This window comes from Carassius carassius, chromosome 44 (genome assembly GCF_963082965.1).
Source record: "Carassius carassius chromosome 44, fCarCar2.1, whole genome shotgun sequence".
NCBI classification, from domain to species: Eukaryota; Metazoa; Chordata; class Actinopteri; order Cypriniformes; family Cyprinidae; genus Carassius; species Carassius carassius.
In genome coordinates, this window is record NC_081798.1 from 15,529,410 (window position 1) to 15,547,569 (window position 18,160).

Below are 18,160 nucleotides of genomic sequence, written 5' to 3' on the forward strand. Positions count from 1 at the left end.
TTTATTTAAAGCACATGCACATAATTTCAGAATTAACCCCTTTTACTGTAATTTAAATTCCTTGTCCCACTGTAAATAACTGGTGTACATAATTGTATACATACATACATGCATTATATATATATATATTTATATATATATATATATATATATATATATATATAATCGTTAACTAAAAAAATTAAGACGATTCTGTTAATCAAAATGAAGCTGTCGAGATAACAAATGAAAAAGTTAAAAGAAAAGAAACACTAAAAGAAAATTAGCATTAAAATGCTAACATAATAACTGGAAATAATAAATGTAATAATAAATAATAAAAAATTTATTAAATCTATCTAAAATATCCTTAAACATATCTTGCTATCCAAGCTAGCCATGTTCAAGGAACAGCACCATAGACGTGATTAAAGCTGCACAATGTAAGATTTAATCAATTTGGCTTCTAGCTGGACAAAAATGAGCTCGAGTCAGGTTTGAGGTCTGATGGAAACATCCAGGAGGATGCTGAAAATCTTACAGACTGCAGTTTTAAAGCCAGAGAAAATCTAGAGGAAGTTAGTAAGGTTCCCTACCCAGTGAGAGAGGTTAGTGCTGATCTGGGAACAGCTGAGGGAGGATCCCGAGCTAGTAGAACACACCTCACTCACCTCTGCTGCCAGGTAGTGTCCTGTGGCCAAGTGCTTAAACCTGAAAAGACTATTCCAGTAACCAGCGCCACCACGACACGGGTCATGCTGAACCACCTGAAATATGAGATTGGGAGGAATGTCACAATCAGCATATGCTGTACTTAAAGGGACCCTTCACACAAAATTACAATAAGACTGCTGTGTGAATTAGTCCTAAAACCCTTAAACAAGTTTATTTGAACTTCTGCTTCCGTAGTCCCAGAGTCAATACCTGAAATAAGGTCTGTGGGAAACATAAGCTTAAGATATTTGCACATATTACTCAACAACAACAAAATACACCAGTTACACCCCACTCATGACTTTAAGCTTTTATGTGTCTTGAAAATAGCAGTCGCTAACAAGCAGCTAAATGGGACTACAGACGCTGTCTACCAGGGCTTCATTATGATCAAAATGACTCATTTTAAGGTAATCATTTCTAGAACTTTTTCTATTACAGATACTGAATAATCAAATTTATAAAATAAAACACTGCACAGTCTTTAGTTTATGAAATAAAAACACATTGGTCATTATTAAAGGGATATGATTTACTCACCCTCAAGCTATCCTAGGTGTACAGTATATGACTTTCTTATTTCAAACGAATACAATAATAAAAAACTTCCTGGCTCTTCCAGGCTTTATAATGGCTGTGAATGGCTTTTGATATTCTATAATCCAATAGAAGTCCAATAAAGTGCTTCACATTGCTCTGGGGTGGGTAGTTGAATTATTATATAGTTTGTGTATAATTAATATCCATTTTTAAAACTTTATGAACCATAATCTATAGCTTCCAGCTTAATTGGTTTGTGCGTTCATGAGAGTGACGTTCCAGTGGATGATGTAGAACGTAGGCGTAACATAAGATCCAGTGATAATACGCTAGTCTTGCGAGAACCATGCTTTGTTTACAGGAGCAAAAGAAACCAAGTAGCTTTTTTTTAGCATAGGACAACCAGTCTCCTCTTGTCTTATATTGCAATCCTCTGACATTTTTCTTTACAAATCCTCATTTTGTACTTCTAATTCACGACCTTTGATTTTTTTCCCTCTTTCCTCTGCACATTCCCATTCGTCACAGACACAGAGAGCAGCAGGGTTATTAGGCTGCTGTCACTTTAAGACCTAACACACAGTTCCAAATGTATTTCTGCTTTCTTGTGATTATTTTGCAGTTAAATGGCAAATTATGAAGGTTTGCAAAAAAACACATAATTTTTGTTGATTTTGCACAAACTGATGGGATTGATTGAATATCATAATGCTCAAGAGAAAAACTCTACCCACTAGTCTACTTTGACAGCCTCACAAACTTTCCTTGTAGATTTTAAAGGGGTCATATGATGCATTTTTAAAGATCATTATTTTGTGTATTTGGTGTAACAGAATATGTTGACATGCTTTAATCTTCAAAAACATTATTTTTCAAATACTGTACATTATTGTAGGTCCTCTATGCCCCGCCTCTCTCAAACGCATCGTTTTCTACAAAGTCCCTCCTTCTGACAAGCACAGTCTGCTCTGACTGGCCAACTGACCCAGTGCATTGTGATTGGCCGAACACTGCAAGCACTCGTCGGAAATGTAACGCCCCTTTCCATAATCGAGAGCTTCCTCTTTCAAAATAAATGTAGAGAACGGTTAATAATGCCCTCAGTTTAACCATCAGTTCAAGCCTGAATTGGAAACAGAGTGGCGTGACAGACACAGTGATGAAGCTCGTATGTGTTTGCAGTACACAAGCCACGGACGGTTAAGACAGCTGACTCCACTGTGTGACCCTCTCTCTCTCTCTCTCTTTCTCTCTCTCTCACACACACACACACACACACACACACACATATGCTCTTCTATGCCCTTGCTTTCTGAAACGCGTTGATTTTTACAAAGCTCATTGTTCTGAAAAGCGAGATGTGCTTTGATTGGCCAGCTATCCAGTGCGTTGTAATTGGACGAATATCTCAAGTGTGTGACGGAAATGTTACACTCCTTAACATACTGTGATGCTGTGTCCTGGTGCAACGAGACAAAACCAAATAAAACTTTTTGCATTTGTTGCATCCAGTGGGGACATAATTACTGATTATACTGACTTGTATTGTCTTTTACACGTTGTGTTGCAAACATAGTTTTGCTTTCACAACAAAACACACAGTGTGTCTCCACGACAAGGCAGCGGCGGCTGTAAAATAAAATTTAGGCTTTCTTTTTTTGCGTAACATTTGGACGGTGTCATGCAAATCTTCCCACACAGTGATATAGACATGTGGGGGCGTGTTTAAATGAGGCGTTTTAGTAGGGCGTGGACAAGTCTATAAAGAATATCTCTTTGGTTTGAGACTTAAGTCTTTGCCACTTTAGGGATCTTATCTATGCACCAACAGCTTGTAACACTCCAAAGAGAAAAGAAAATTTGAAAATTGCATCAAATGACCCCTTTAAGTCATGCGACCGTGTTGTAGTTTATGTCTTCATGTTAGCTTTTTACATCTGGTAACTGTATTTAGGCCAAATTCATAAAAGTTGTGTTCATTTAAAAAGTGAAAAGATCTTAATGGACTCACCTCCACTTCCCACAGTGCTTTGCTGCTGGTGGCAGAGGTGGCAGACTGGCGGCCGGTGGTTCGCAGGAACACATGTTGTTTCTTCCTGTGTTCATCGCAAGTGAGAAACTTCTCCTGCTCGGCATGAAACATCCGAACCACATCACCCTTAGCAACCAAAAAAGAAGGAATTAGCAACATCACATTCTAGAACCATCAACAACAATAACTCCAGGAACTCAGACCATATTCCATGTGTGTGAAGCACCTACCCCTTTAAGAATGACTTCCTTGTTGTCACTCCATTTCATAAATAAAACAATCTTCCAGCTAGTGTTGCAGTTTACGGAGTTCACCTGAGGAGAATGGAGAGGAAAAAGGGAGGAGTGTGTGTCATAAGATAAAATATGTTGTTTTTTGTTTTGTTTTTTTGAGCATTAGCACTTACTTAAAACAATGATTCACAATCCAGAGACATTCTGGCAGAAGAAGTGGCTCTTAAATTAGTGTTACCATTGCATAATAGCCAGAGGTGGGTAGTAACGAGTTACATTTACTTCGTTACATTTACTTGAGTAATTTTTTGGGGTAACTAATACTTTTCGGAGTATATTTAAAGATGGGTACTTTATACTCTTACTTGAGTAAATTTTTTAGGAAAAATCTGTACTTTTACTTCGTTACTGTGGGCGACGCTCCTCTCGTTACTTTATCTTAATGCAATAAATGTTATAATGCTTCAGTTTATTCCAAACGCGCCGTCTACTTTTCTCTGGGCAATGAGCGATGCCCATTCGCGAATGATTCATTCAGTTTACAACGTTACAACTCCGAGTGAGCCACTTCAGACGCTCAGCGCGTGCGGCAGAGAACTGAACGACTCATTCAAACTGATTCATGAACCAATTCACTCGTTTGCCAATTGGTTTGATCAAGCCTTTGAACAGAATTGACTCAAAAGAATGAATCATTCGCGAATGGGCATCGCTCATTGCCCAGAGAAAAGTAGACGGCGCGTTTGGAATAAACTGAAGCATTATAACATTTATTGCATTAAGATAAAGTAACGAGAGGAACGTCGCCCACAGTAACGAAGTAAAAGTACAGATTTCCCCCCCAAAATTTACTCAAGTAAGAGTATAAAGTACCCATCTTTAAATATACTCCGAAAAGTATTCGTTACCCCAAAAAATTACTCAAGTAAATGTAACGAAGTAAATGTAACTCGTTACTACCCACCTCTGTATTTATATCACATTAACTTTCAATGTTAAATTCACATTTAATATAAAGTCAGTCGTATTAAAAATATGTTATGGCATGACACCTATATCTGTTACTTAAGTAAACAGACAGGGTTTTATAATAAATTACATAAATTGGAGTAAAGACTGATGAAATATAAACATTTATACACGCACACATACATTACATACATTTTATCTATATATCTAAATAAAAATAGGCTCAGTATATATGACCCAAAGTAACTAGTAACTAACTACTTGAGTAGATTTTTTATCCGATACTCTTTTACTCTTACTCAAGTAACTATTCAAGACTAGTACTTTTACTTTTACTTGAGTAAATATTTCTAGAAGTACTTTTACTTTTACTTGAGTACAGTTTTTGGGTACTCTACCCACCTCTGATAATAGCCTTCACACTAACACTGGGCACTAATTGAATGGACAGTAATTCCTGTTTTATGCAGCAAAAGCTAATTTACGAACAGTGCGTTTCCATTTAAAGCACTTAAATGCATGTTAAGAGCAGAACTGTATTAATACTGTTATTTACATACATCACAGTACAAGGTGTAATGCAAAACTGAAAGAAAAAGCAGTTTAACCTCATTGCAGCCAGGATTGTCCACTAGCTGATGGGTGCTGGCATGTAGAGGCTGTCCTGCATTTACGGGATTCAAAACCACTTTATCTCCAATCACAACCTAAAAAATAAAATAAAAAAAGTCAATAAAAACATATTTTGTAAAGAATTTGTTTGTGTTTGGTGCACAAGCAAAACCAAGAATGGCAGGCCTCACCATTTTCCTGTCAACATCTTTTACTTCTATGGTTAAATTTATCAGAAGTATAGCCATAAAAATAAATAAATAAGCAAGCAATTAGAGAAAATTAAATATTTAATGAAGGGATCTGTTCAAAAATTATGAGACGTGGCAACCTATGACCACATATTTTGAAAAGATGAAGCCTCTACACATTTACTGATCATTATTTGTGGAAACTTGCTTAAACGTGATGATCAGTGTTGTTTAGTTGTATATATATATGTAATGTATATATATGTAATGACAGATATGTATTTTTATGTGTCACTAACTGCTTTTAAATTGTACAGCTAAAGGAAAACAAATTTAAATTGATCTCTTCTAGTGCCTTAGTTTTGCAATCATTTATATACCACAAGACCAGGTTCAGCTCCGTTTAAAAGAATTGCCGTGGCTTTCCGTGACGAAGGCTCAGTGACTGCGACGCTCTCTCACAGAGGCCGTTCTTAATGACATTAGCAGGGGAATTCAATGCTGTGAGCTTTGACATCATGTAACGGTCAGTGGAAGCTTGTAAAGCACTCTACACCTCAGAGATCAGCAGCGGATGACACCCCAAGGACCCCACACATCAACATCTAATCAACCAAATGTCTGGTTCTGTTTTCCAGATGCGTAAAATTTGTAACTACAGCTCAGGCCATTTAGAGCCCCTGGTGCATCACAGAGTACACCTGACACCCAAATTCGATTTATTTAGCCATTTAAAGCACCTGAGTCTGCTTGAAAACAAATGTAGGGTACCGAGTTTATATAACTTGGCCCAGTTAGTAAGACAGCATTTTTCATTGCTGCTCGCAGAAACTGCATACTATCACGATATACACACATTACAAACTTCTTTGATATGTACACACGCACACGCTCGTACACACACACACACACACACATATATTATGTGACACTGCAGACTGAAGTAATGATAGCTTTTAATCACAGGAACAAATTGCATTTTAAAATATATTCAAATTAGTGCTGTCAAGTGATTAATCCTATCCAAAATAAAAGTTTTTGTATGTACTAGGGCTGCAACTAACGATTATTTTGATAATCGATTAATCTGTCGATTATTTTTTCGATTAATCGGTTTATGTACTTATATTTTAGTTTTTTCCATTTTTTCCCCAAGTAAATTATTAATAAATGGTCTTTATCATTCAGCATAGATTTAAGAGATTTTAACCATTTTGCATTGTCATATCCTCATTAAAAATATACCTGGAGTTGTTTTATTGTGTTAGTAATCCTTTGTCGAACTCTTCTGCAATCAAAACACTGACCCATACTCTAGCAAATTTTACAAGGAGATTTCAAATAATGTTTTCACCATGGCAGTCCTTAGAGCTCCTAAAGTAGTTTAACATCCTGAACATAGCTTATTAAGGAATCTTTCAGAACATATTTTCACGAAGAATAAGGATAAAACAGAATAAAATTGCAGTGCATTGTATTTTATTATTTACTGGGAAACAGCTTTATAGCTTATGCTGTGAAATTGTAAACAATCCTTCAAAAAAAAGTGCCAATGGCATGAAACCTGAATGGAACTCACAATTTAAAGTAAAATCCATCAGAAGGTTGTCCAGAAAAAAAAATAGGACACACACAAAAAACCTGCTGTGTGAAGAAGAGCAGTGAATACTTAGAAAAAAAAGTGCATTTCAAATATCTACATTTACCTCTCTCATTCAGTCATAATTAGGCAGCACGACTGAATTTTGAACTGGTAAACGACAAACTGATCACAGAACATGTTTGTAAAGCTTTAAATGTTAACTGTTAAAATTAAAAAGCAATGTTATCAGCTTTTACGACTAAACATTTGCAAACAACATTGTACTGGAGAATCTGCACAAATGAAAGTCTTAGGGGCCGTTCACATATCGCGCCTAAAAACGCGTGGAAAACGCTAGGCGCGCCGCTTTCTCCTTCTTTCCAAAGCGCCCCTGAGGCGTCTGCCTTTGATAAGCAACCATGACGTGCTCTCTCCTTGAAGACGCGGAAATTTCAGCAAAGGATAAATGGATTTGCAGCTCAAAAAAATCGCTTGCAGTAGCTCTGCTACTAAATTTATTTCAAAATGGAAATCCATATACAACTATGATCAGCTGTTCCTTTCATCTTGACTGAGCTTTTAACGTTGTTACGGGAAAGGATGAAGCTGATTGGTTAGTTCTTGTCACATGACCCGCGGTGCGGTTGCGGCATTCTGAAAAGTTTAAATGTTTTTAACTCGATGCGGTGCAGTGTTGGAACTAACGAACTTGAGCGCGCAAAAGACGCGATATGTGAACGTCCCCTTAAACAGTGCAGTAGTGCAGAGTTTACAGGTTACTCTTCTTTTTTAAAGGCTCAATGTAAAGTACTCCCACATCACGCTGAATGCTGCAGACATAGACATCATATGATGTCTATGGCTGCAGAGACGCTGCTCGGGAAGCACGTGACATAAAACAAGGCCAGCTATTGGCTATTCGCTACTTCTCCTTCTTCTTCTTCTTCTTCTTTGTTTTTAACGGCGGTTGGCAACCAGCTTTTGGTGCATTACCGCCCCCTTCTGCTCCGGAGTGTGAATCAGACAATAGGCTTACAATCTAGTTTCTACATAAAAAAAAAAAAAAAAAAAAAAAAAAAACACTTTCATTCATTACCCAACACACTTACCCATATCCCTATTTTATCTTCATAACCTATTGAACAAACCAGTTTCCCTTAAGAAAGTTAACAATATCCTAACCTGTGCTCTATCACCTATGCTCAACACTCCTTTTAATGTTAAATCCTGCACCCCTATTTCCCTCAAATTATTCCTCATTGTTACTCTCTGTTCCTCATACCTCCTGCATCTTATAATTATGTGCTCCACTGACTCCTCTTCCTGACACCACTCACACAAGCCTGTCTCGTGTTTTCCTATCATTTTCAGTGATCTGTTTAAAGCACCATGCCCCAGCCTTAACCTTGTCACTACAGTTTCCTCTCTCCTGTGCCCACCACCTAACCTATTTATTTTTACACTCTTTTGAATTTGATATAAATGCCTTCCTTTCTCCTCTCTGTCCCACCTTTCTTGCCAAATTTGGTTAGTTTTTTCCCAGATGATACTTTTGACCTCTGCTTTACTTATTTTAATTTGCATTTCTATATTTCCCTTCTTTAAAGCCCTCTTTGCCAATTCATCCACCTGCTCATTCCCTTTCACCCCTACATGTGCTGGAACCCACATAAATTGTACCTGTCCTTCGCTACTTCTCCTGTTGTACTGGCTGAGTAAAACCTTCGGTGGCTCATTACTGCCACACTTTGGTCACCGCAGATTTGAAATATGCACGAAATGAGCCGCTTACGGCAAATAAAAGTTATTTAGCAACGAATCGATGACTAAATTAGTTGACAACTATTTTAATAATCGATTTTAATCGATTAAATCGATTCGTTGTTTCAGCTCTAGTATGTACTAATAGTATATACTGTATGTGTGTGTATTTATATATATATATATAAATATATATAGTACACAAATATATAATGTAAAGATAAACTTTTATTTTGGACGAGATTTGAAAGAGCGAATTAAAATAGAACACATTTATTTTAAATTGTAACACTATCTCACAAAATTACTGTTTTTACCCTATTTTTATTCAAATAAATGCAGCCTTGCTGGCCTGAAAGAGCCTTTCAATAATATTTTAAAAGATTCACCGACCCTTTTATCTACGGTACATATTTTACAAGTATGCTAGGTTTGAGTAGTTTAAATCGAAGTAAGATTTAAATAAAGCATTAATATAATAGAGACAAACAGACAAGGCTTTGCAAACTTGCCAACTAGAATTGTCATCACACTATAATGGTAAATATGGCATTACGTTTGGAAGGAGAGTGCAACTTCAAATCAAATCTGTTAAACTATATGATTTCACTCACACTGTCTCCTATAGAGCGGAGTTTGTAAAAGGGCTGGATGTAAAACCAGGAGCCTTCGTTTCCAGCAGAGTCCAGCGTCACACGCATGGCATTCTTCTCCAGCAAAGCAGGCAGCCGTTTATTCACAGTAAGGTACTTATTGCTTTTTAAATGCAACAGCTGCAAAATGAAAAAAAATGTCTGATTTTAATAAAGGATAGACCAATATGTAGCAACGTTGGTAAACCCATTAAAACCCCTTTAGCTACACACGAATATACTCAAGGTCACATGGCACAGTCTTATATTATAATACATTTTGTCAAACAATTATAAATGCAAGCTATAATGCAAGACACTAAAATAACACTGAAAAATGGATTTCTGTTCTGCCAAGACCTCAATGGCACAGTAAGATCCCTGGCTGATCTACCTGAATAACATTTCCATACTGTATCACCGTTCCCAGCAGCTTCCGGTTTTCTGATTCATTCTGTTTCTTCTCTAGATCAGCAGCGTGCTGAAAAACATAGGTGAAAATGCAGATAAAGATTCTTACAAATATTGTATATAAATAATTTACAAGAAAGAAAAGTCTAGACAACAATTATTTGATATATACACTATGTAATGAACTTGAACCATTTAATACCAAATTATACTTAAATAAAAATTTAACTAAACATTCTATACCATCCTATGCATGCAGCACAAAAAGGGTTATGGAAACTTTCCACCAGGGTAAAAAACTGCAAATTTATATCTCACAATTCTGAGATTCTGCAAGAAAGAAATCCTAATTATGAGATACAAATTCAGAATTGCTAGAAAAAAAGTCAATATTGCATGACAAAAAGTGACAAATGATTATTTTATTCTTCATCCCATGGCAGAAACAAGCTTCCATAGAGGAGGCAGAAGCCTGAAATGCTATGTGTTGAACTCACATGTAATTTGTTGAGTAGTACAGTGTCTGTGGTGCTGTTTCCACCAGGTTTTGCTGCTTTCCAGAACTGTTTCTGGGCTGAGTACCTGTTCATCGGACACAACTTGAACAGACAGTCTGAAAGGAGAAACAGAAAATGCACAAAAAACACCTTAAGAGAAGTTCACACAAATATTTTCACCTGCCTGTCGGAGCCTTTACACTGTGCATATATGAATCAGAGGTGTTGTTTTTCTTCTTCAATTGTAAGTATGTACTACACCCACAGTCCCATTAACAAGGCCAAAGTATCATTTTATCAACACCAAACCATAAATGTGCTCTTTTAATGTATTACTATAAATCATTTAGCATAACTTTTATTTTAAAATATGTATTTGTTTTATTTGTGTTTTCTTATTTTTCTAAAAAAAAATTCTGATGAAAATTTTTTATTTTATTATATTATTAATCCTCTTTTAGATGTTCGCCCTGGAAACTGCTTCATTGGACTAACTGACCTTCCAAACACCAAACAAAACCTGCCACACATCCATCAGATACTGATCACCAAGGCATATTTAGCCATTTTTAAAAAGACTATAAGCAGGTTAATCTCAGAGACATTGTGACCCATTCAATTCCCAGTACTCTTCCATATTCTAAAATCAAGAGGGCATCTGTGACTGCAGGCACAACTGACTAGAATGATTCATTTAGTTTCCAAAGAAGAACACAAGAGGATTCAAGTTTGACTCATTAGTTATTAGTTAATGACCGGGTCACTTTGCCAGGTTAACATTACAAAGTGAGCCATATGAATCTGTCCAGTAAAACACATAGATTTATAAAATTATTTAAATAGTTAATTCATAAAGAATTATTATTAATAATAATAATAATAAATCTATATTTTTCAGCCAATTCCCAACAAATAATTAATCATTTCAAACTGTTCAAAATTCTAAATATTTAATGAAAAAACTAAAATGTGTTAAAATTGTAAGATAAATCTATTTTGTACAATAAAATTTAATTCAGATGAATATGTCCCATGTTAAATGAACTAAATGGTAAGATTGTTTTAATTCATGCAATGTGCAAACTCTCCTGAGCGTGTTCTCAAGCAGCAGGCGTGTGAGGAGGTTTCTTCTTGTTCTTGCTTTATAGCTGATGGATACTTATAAGAGCATTACCGCCACCTATCTCTCAAATGGACCATTGACACTCCTAACAGAGATTGTAAATAGAGTGTCAATGGTCCATTTGAGAGATAGGTGGCGGTAATGCAATTAAAACTCTTCATCAACTGTAAAGCTAGAAGAAGTCACGCACCTGCTGCTTGAGAACACGCTCAGGAGAGTTTGCACATTGCATGAATCAGAGGTAAAAAAAAAAAAAAAAAATACTATACAAATACTGTTCAGTTTCTTGCACAGAACGATTATTTTGTGTCTTTACACATCAATGTATTGCCACGAGCTGCAGGGATTAATTTGGTTTTGTTTGTGTATGTTTTTCTTTTTCTTTTTTTATTATATGATTTAGCCATGATTTCTATCCACTTACATTATAAAGTGACAGACGGTTTCAGTTAAAAATCAGTTTGTGTTCTACTGAAGAAACAAAGTCACCTACATCTTGGATGCCCTGGGGGTAAGCAGATAAACATCACATTTTCATTTTTGGGTGAAATATCCCTTTAACATTAAAATATCACACAACATTTTTTTACTAAATATTTACATTTAAACATTTTCTTTGAAAAACTGAATCAGAATTTTTAGTTATTTTTAATGAACATGTCACTGTTTGTGCTACAGTTATGAGATCCTTTAAAGATCTCTCAAATCATTACTTTAGATTATTTAGTGACTGAAATAATGAAGCATCAAGCCAAAACCATTTAGAAAAAACCTAGAAACTACCCAGAACACACTGTCTCACATTACATCACAGTAGTAACAAAAGCCGTTGTAACTATGGTATTCTGGCAGAAAGTGTGGTTACCGTGGTATATTTTGTAAACTACAGCAAGACTAAGCCAACAAGCTATGAATGTTTTCACAATCTAATACAATACAGTGTTTGCAATGCCTTGCAATGCCACAATACATATAAAATAATTATTATTACAAATAAAATTACAATGTATAAAAATCTGTATTTAATATTTATTTAAAAAAATTGTCAGGTGAAGTGAACTACAAACATCCCTTGCTTTGGAAACGCACCTCGTCACACATATAAACTTCGAGGATCAGATACTATCATAATGTTAACCTGCAGGTTATTGTCCTTGAGAACCAGTTACACTCTTATCTTATCCTGATAGGACAGGACTGCACCGAGAGCCAGGTACAGTGTAGAAGTAGAAGGAAGGAAAGAGGAACAGGAAGAGAGGGAAGACACGCAAGGGGACATGATTAAGTGTGACAGGTAAAAATAGCACTATGTCAGCAGAGCGCACTGGGAAACGCGGCCAACACTAACGCTAGCACTCAGGGATTAGCAGCCAGGGAACTAGGGGTGCAGGGGGAAACCGAAGAAGAAACGCGGAAGGAGGCGAGGTGGAAAGTTAGGAGAGGAGATCGTGAGGGGAAAGTGGGACAGAGGATGGCAGTGGCTGATGGTGCTGAGGTGCAACACTGGGTCAAACTCAGGCATGAAAGGCAGTTAGCATGCTAAACCACAGAGAGACAGTCACACCATACCAACACAAACACTGCAGGCTGTCAAACAGTTATGGACACAAACTCAAAGAAATACACCATTTTAAAAGAAATCTCTTTAGGGATGACCATAACAAAAAAAGTCAATTTTGATGATGTGAAACAAAAAGTTTACAACTAAATTTGAGACGTGGTTTACAGAGTACAGTTATGTATTACTGTACATATAGAAAAGATTAGATAAACCAAAGAGATTCATATAAATTTGGAAGTCCTACTTTAAATATTTGGAAAGTGACCTTCTTCTCCTGGTTAATTTGATAAAATATAGTATTTTAGTTTTCCATAATTGAGTATTTATTGGTATTGGTAGTAATTATTATAATTTTTTTTTAATGATTATGTATATGTACATGTGTCTGTATGTGTTTTTGTATAGGTACACATTATGGGGCGTGTATATTTATGGAGGTGTATATGTTGTAAACTATATGTGTGTGTAAATATATTTGAAGAGTCTGGTTCCAAAATGCGATAAATGCCATTTTAAATAAAGAAATTAGTTTCCGCCAAAATCAGTGTTGAATCTGATCGGTACTGAATAGTCCATTTTTATTTTTACGTAAATAGCAATATTCGCAGAGTTATTAGGTAATGTTTTCTCCCTTTTTTTCCAAACTGTGAAAAAACACCAGTCTCCCTTTTTTGCAGAATGTGATATATGCTCTCAACCAATCACATCGCATCATTTCACACACTGTAAACAGTAACAACTAATCACAGCACACCATTCAACACACTCTAGACTGTAATGGCGGCGCTCTGAATACATCCAGCATCCTAGTTTTCCACATCTACTTTGTACTTTTTGATCAACTAACAAGGGCTGCACGATAAATCACATAAAGCGCATCTCGTCAGTAAAGCCGGTTCTGTGATTACTAGTACTGTAAATCTCTCATCACGTGCTTTCAGATGGAAATTATTCAGACGCATTTAATACACCAAGCGTAGAACACTGAAAAGCTCGCTATATCGCGTTTCTTTAGATGAATTTTATTCGATTATGAAGGCGATATTGCATAGCTTGTCAGTGTTAATGTGTTTTAATTAATGCCATTTATGTTTTTGTTAATACAGCACACAGCACTAGTCAACTAAATGAATGTAACATGGCAAAGATGAATGCACTTTTGGAAGTTGAATGTAAGGGAAATGTCATTTTGGAATTTCTGTGGTCTAATGTGATGTTTTTTATGTTCTTGTTCATGATGAAATTGTATTTAATTGCTGTAATTAATTTATAGCATTAACAAGATGACCCATTGAATTCATTTTGGGAGCAATGACTGATGAATGTATTTTTAGTCCAGTGCCTGTACGTAAGATTATTATTGATCTGTCATATGTGGATCAACTTACTATGTTGTGTATTGCATTTTAAGAAAAAAAAAAAACAAGCATCATGGATTTATTGCATTTTTTGAAAAAAAATAATAATAATAATAATAATTATAATAAGTCTTTAAAAAACAATATTAGTGTTTTTTGCTGGCATTAGTGTTGATTTGCTGGCATTGTTTGTAAAATGGCACAGTTTTTTAAATAACTGAAAGTACACTCTTTACATCAGTCTGTCAAGAATTATAATATGATAATCAAGTATTATTTAATGATATAACTTTAATACTTAGAATTAAAACTTGATAACCATGATTGAATGAATATTTGTCCTTTTAACAGAAAATTTTAACTGGACTGGTGGTGGTGCTTTTTTGGTCATTCAGTGTTTCTGTAAAAAAAAAATAATAATAATAATTTTTTTAACAACTTAACAAAAATACTGATACGATAATATTGATATGACTTCTACTAATAAAAACAATACAAAACGCACTAAGGATTAATGAGCTACTGGATTCATGAATATTAATCCAGTTGTGTGCATTCGCTTCAAACTGATTTGCTGAAATCCATACAGGGACGATAATAGATGAGCGCCAGCCAATGAGATTGTCGTTTGTGTATTAGCCCCGAAAATACAACAAAGAATATAATTTACATGTGGTGCGTCAATTCTCTCTCTCTTTCTCTCTCACTATCTCTCTCCCAGCGTGTGTGTGAGACAAAACAATGGCGAAGTCTACATGCCTTCACACTAGAGCTTATAATACATCAAATACACAAACACAGGTGTGCTGCACATCCATTCAGCTGAACTGAAAAATATCACAGAACACTAATGGAGAGTGAAACTCTGAAGCTATCGATCAGAGTCTTTGGCGAGTAAAAATATAATAAGAAAAAAAAAATGTGTACAAAGAAAACAAAAATAACGCATGCGTCATGTTACTGTCTTGAACACGCATCAAAGAATGACACAGAAGAGAAGAATTGTTGAATACAGTCCTTTTCTGTTTTCTTTGCGCACAAAAAAGTATTCTCATAGCTTCATAAAATTACATTTAAACCACTGATATCACTACTGATATCTAAATTTGTGTTCTGAAGATGAAAGATGAACGAAGGTCATACAGGTTTGAAACGGCATGAGAGTGAGTAATTAATGACAGAATTTTCATTTTTGGCTGAACTATCCATTACTACAAAGTTTTAATAAATGTTCTAATTCTAAAAGAACGTCCACTCCACAACTGTTCCGATAATAACAGAGAAACAATATATTCAGAATCTCATTATAAAGATAAAAACTTTGACAGCTAATCAGAATGCATCTGACTTGAGCATTTAAAGCAGACGGTAACAGCAGTGCACACTTAAAATATAGTGTGTACTGTACATGTGAATGCTAACATAGTTATTTTTTTTAGTTATCCGTGTATCCTGAAGGCCCATTCACACAAAATATATTAAACATACATATACCAAAGTGATCAGTTTATTTAGACCATTGCTTAATTCACAGACTATAAACTGAATGGGTGCTTCTTGACAGTATGCTGCTCATCACAGGACCCTGGGACTATGTTTGTGGCTGTGACTCAGGATCAGAAAGGAAGGGCAAACCTTTGAATGACATTGTAAGGCTCTCTGGAAACCAGGCCTTTAAAACAGCTTAAGCAGGCTATTAATACCATGAGGGATCTAAAGATTTAGTGGTGGCAAACAGAAGTACAATGAGCAAAGCCCTGCCACTACAGTTCTGCTACAGCTACCTGAAGGAAACAACAGAGAAAGGAGGAAAAAGATCCTTGTATTATTTCAGAAAAAGTGTTCCCCCACTATAGCCTTGCTCATAATAGCAGTATCATAATCTAATGAAAAACTGTGTTTACGATGTACTTGTAATGCCATAATACTTTTATCATTCCAAAAAATTATATATATATATATATATATATATATATAATTTTAAATATATATATATATATATATATATATAATTTTAAATATATAAACATATATATATGTACAAATTAGTGTTGTCACGGTACCAAAATTTCAGTATTCGGTACCGATACCAGTGAAAATCCACGGTTCTCGGTATCAATTTCGGTACCAATGCTAAACACAAAAATATGCTAATTAAAAAAACACACACACACTTTTTATCACTAAAAATAAAACCAATGCCATTCTTTATACTAATTTACAATTGTGTTTAAAGTTTTTCTACAAGTAATATAATTATGAAAGACCGTAAAAAAAAAAGACGGTAATTAATGAAATTTAAACATTTAATTTTTTGGTAAATAAAGGGGATTTGCTATTAAAATTAAAACATGGAAGAAATATTGTGTGATTTATTTCTTTAATAAATTAAGTTTTATAAATTTTTTCAAAAGTAGTAGCAGAATCACATACATTCTACTAAATAATAGTAATATTTCTAGCACAATGCCTTTATGTAAAAATTAACTTTTATTTTGATACTCAAATGAAACAGTAAAATGCTTGTGAAGTGACTCAGTTCTGGTGATGCTGTTTATGTATGTATGTCCTCATTGAGATGGCAGATGCTGAAATTACTGCAAGCGTCACGTGCTTCAGTCTATGTAGAAACAACCCATTCATTCATTCACACAAAGACTCGCAGAACATACAGTATTAATTTTTCAACCAACTTTTGCGGCTTAACATTTACAGATACTGGTCCATATGGAGATTCGATTTGATTAATTTATGCTAACTTTGACAAATTCCATGACTGTCCATATTAAAATGTAAGTTTCATTTTCATGACTGGATTCTGAGATTCCGTCCGCGTTTTCTGCTTCGCGGAAATCATAGTGCTGTATGCATCAAGAACCTGGTTGGCTGGGTCCTCGGTACCACCGGTACTTAAAGAAACCTGGTAACGTCACATTTTCCTTTTTTAGTACCGACTTGGTACCGAAATACCGGGTCTTTTGACAACACTAGTACAAATATAACATATATTTATTTTTATTATTATATTTCCTGGTCAGAAGAATGTGGATTTTTACATCAATAGAATCTTAATTTAAGTACAAAAAAATTAATAAAATTATATGAAATAAACAATATGCAAATATTTTGTAAAATAATTAAATTATTGTTATTTTGTAATTTTGACGTAATTTTTTTATTTTATACATTTACAAAAAAATATAAAATATTTAAAATTAAATAGTTTTCAATTAATTATAAATAAACAAATATTTTGTACAATACTTTTTATTTTTGTACAATTTACACTATAAAAAGGCTGAAATATTTGTATTAATACTAATAACTGTAAACAACATCTAGGCTGAGGACAATGTTTAGCTTTGTTTAAAGGCAAAAGCACAGCTCATGTTGTATGAGAAAACCTGCAGTAGACCCCAGGCCTGATGTGTCTGTCCACCTACACAGCTGTGCCTCATCAATCAAACAGGAAGTACATCAGCATCATCAGTTGTGTGTGGCAGCAGTGTTGAGACACCTGCCTTTTCAATAAGACATAGAAATCTAAATTTTAAAAATATATTTAATTATTTACCCTAAAAAGGGCATTTACCTTAAGTACATTTACACATTGTCCACCTTTGACTAGGGTTTTTTCGGAGCGAGGGGCAGGTGAGCTTTCACTGTCCATGACTGTATCTCTATCATCACAACACAAGACATCTATTGTTCCAAGCCTTGTATCCATTGCAAGACCCATCCTAAAATCCTAAAATTCAGACCTTCAGTACCAAAAAAGATCCAGCCAGGCATACAAACATGACACACAGTTCCTTGAAACCTATGGATAAGCCTTTTGAAAAATCATTAAAAAAAGAAAAAGTAAATGCAATACACAATATACTGACTTAAAATTATTATTATTTTTTATATGATATGACTAAATATTCTAATAATAATTTTTAATACATTTTTCTTGTTGTCTT

The 18,160-nt window shown here is 34.9% G+C and overlaps 1 protein-coding gene across 15 annotated transcripts in view; it reads right to left on the bottom strand.

The window, feature by feature from the left end:
• Positions 1-18,160, bottom strand: part of LOC132126567 (inositol 1,4,5-trisphosphate receptor type 1) — a 136,477-nt gene that overhangs the window by 99,573 nt on the left and 18,744 nt on the right. For 6 of the 15 annotated variants that reach the window (XM_059537896.1, XM_059537891.1, XM_059537893.1 and 3 more), the window contains exons 3-9: positions 10,154-10,269; positions 9,640-9,726; positions 9,228-9,386; positions 5,076-5,174; positions 3,496-3,579; positions 3,245-3,391; positions 576-746 (exon numbers count right to left, since the gene is read on the bottom strand). In XM_059537896.1, the coding sequence (XP_059393879.1) occupies positions 576-746; positions 3,245-3,391; positions 3,496-3,579; positions 5,076-5,174; positions 9,228-9,386; positions 9,640-9,726; positions 10,154-10,269 (863 nt within the window). The remainder of the gene's footprint in view (positions 1-575; positions 747-3,244; positions 3,392-3,495; positions 3,580-5,075; positions 5,175-9,227; positions 9,387-9,639; positions 9,727-10,153; positions 10,270-18,160) is intronic. The other 9 variants (XM_059537902.1, XM_059537894.1, XM_059537899.1 and 6 more) reach the window with 2 other exon arrangements.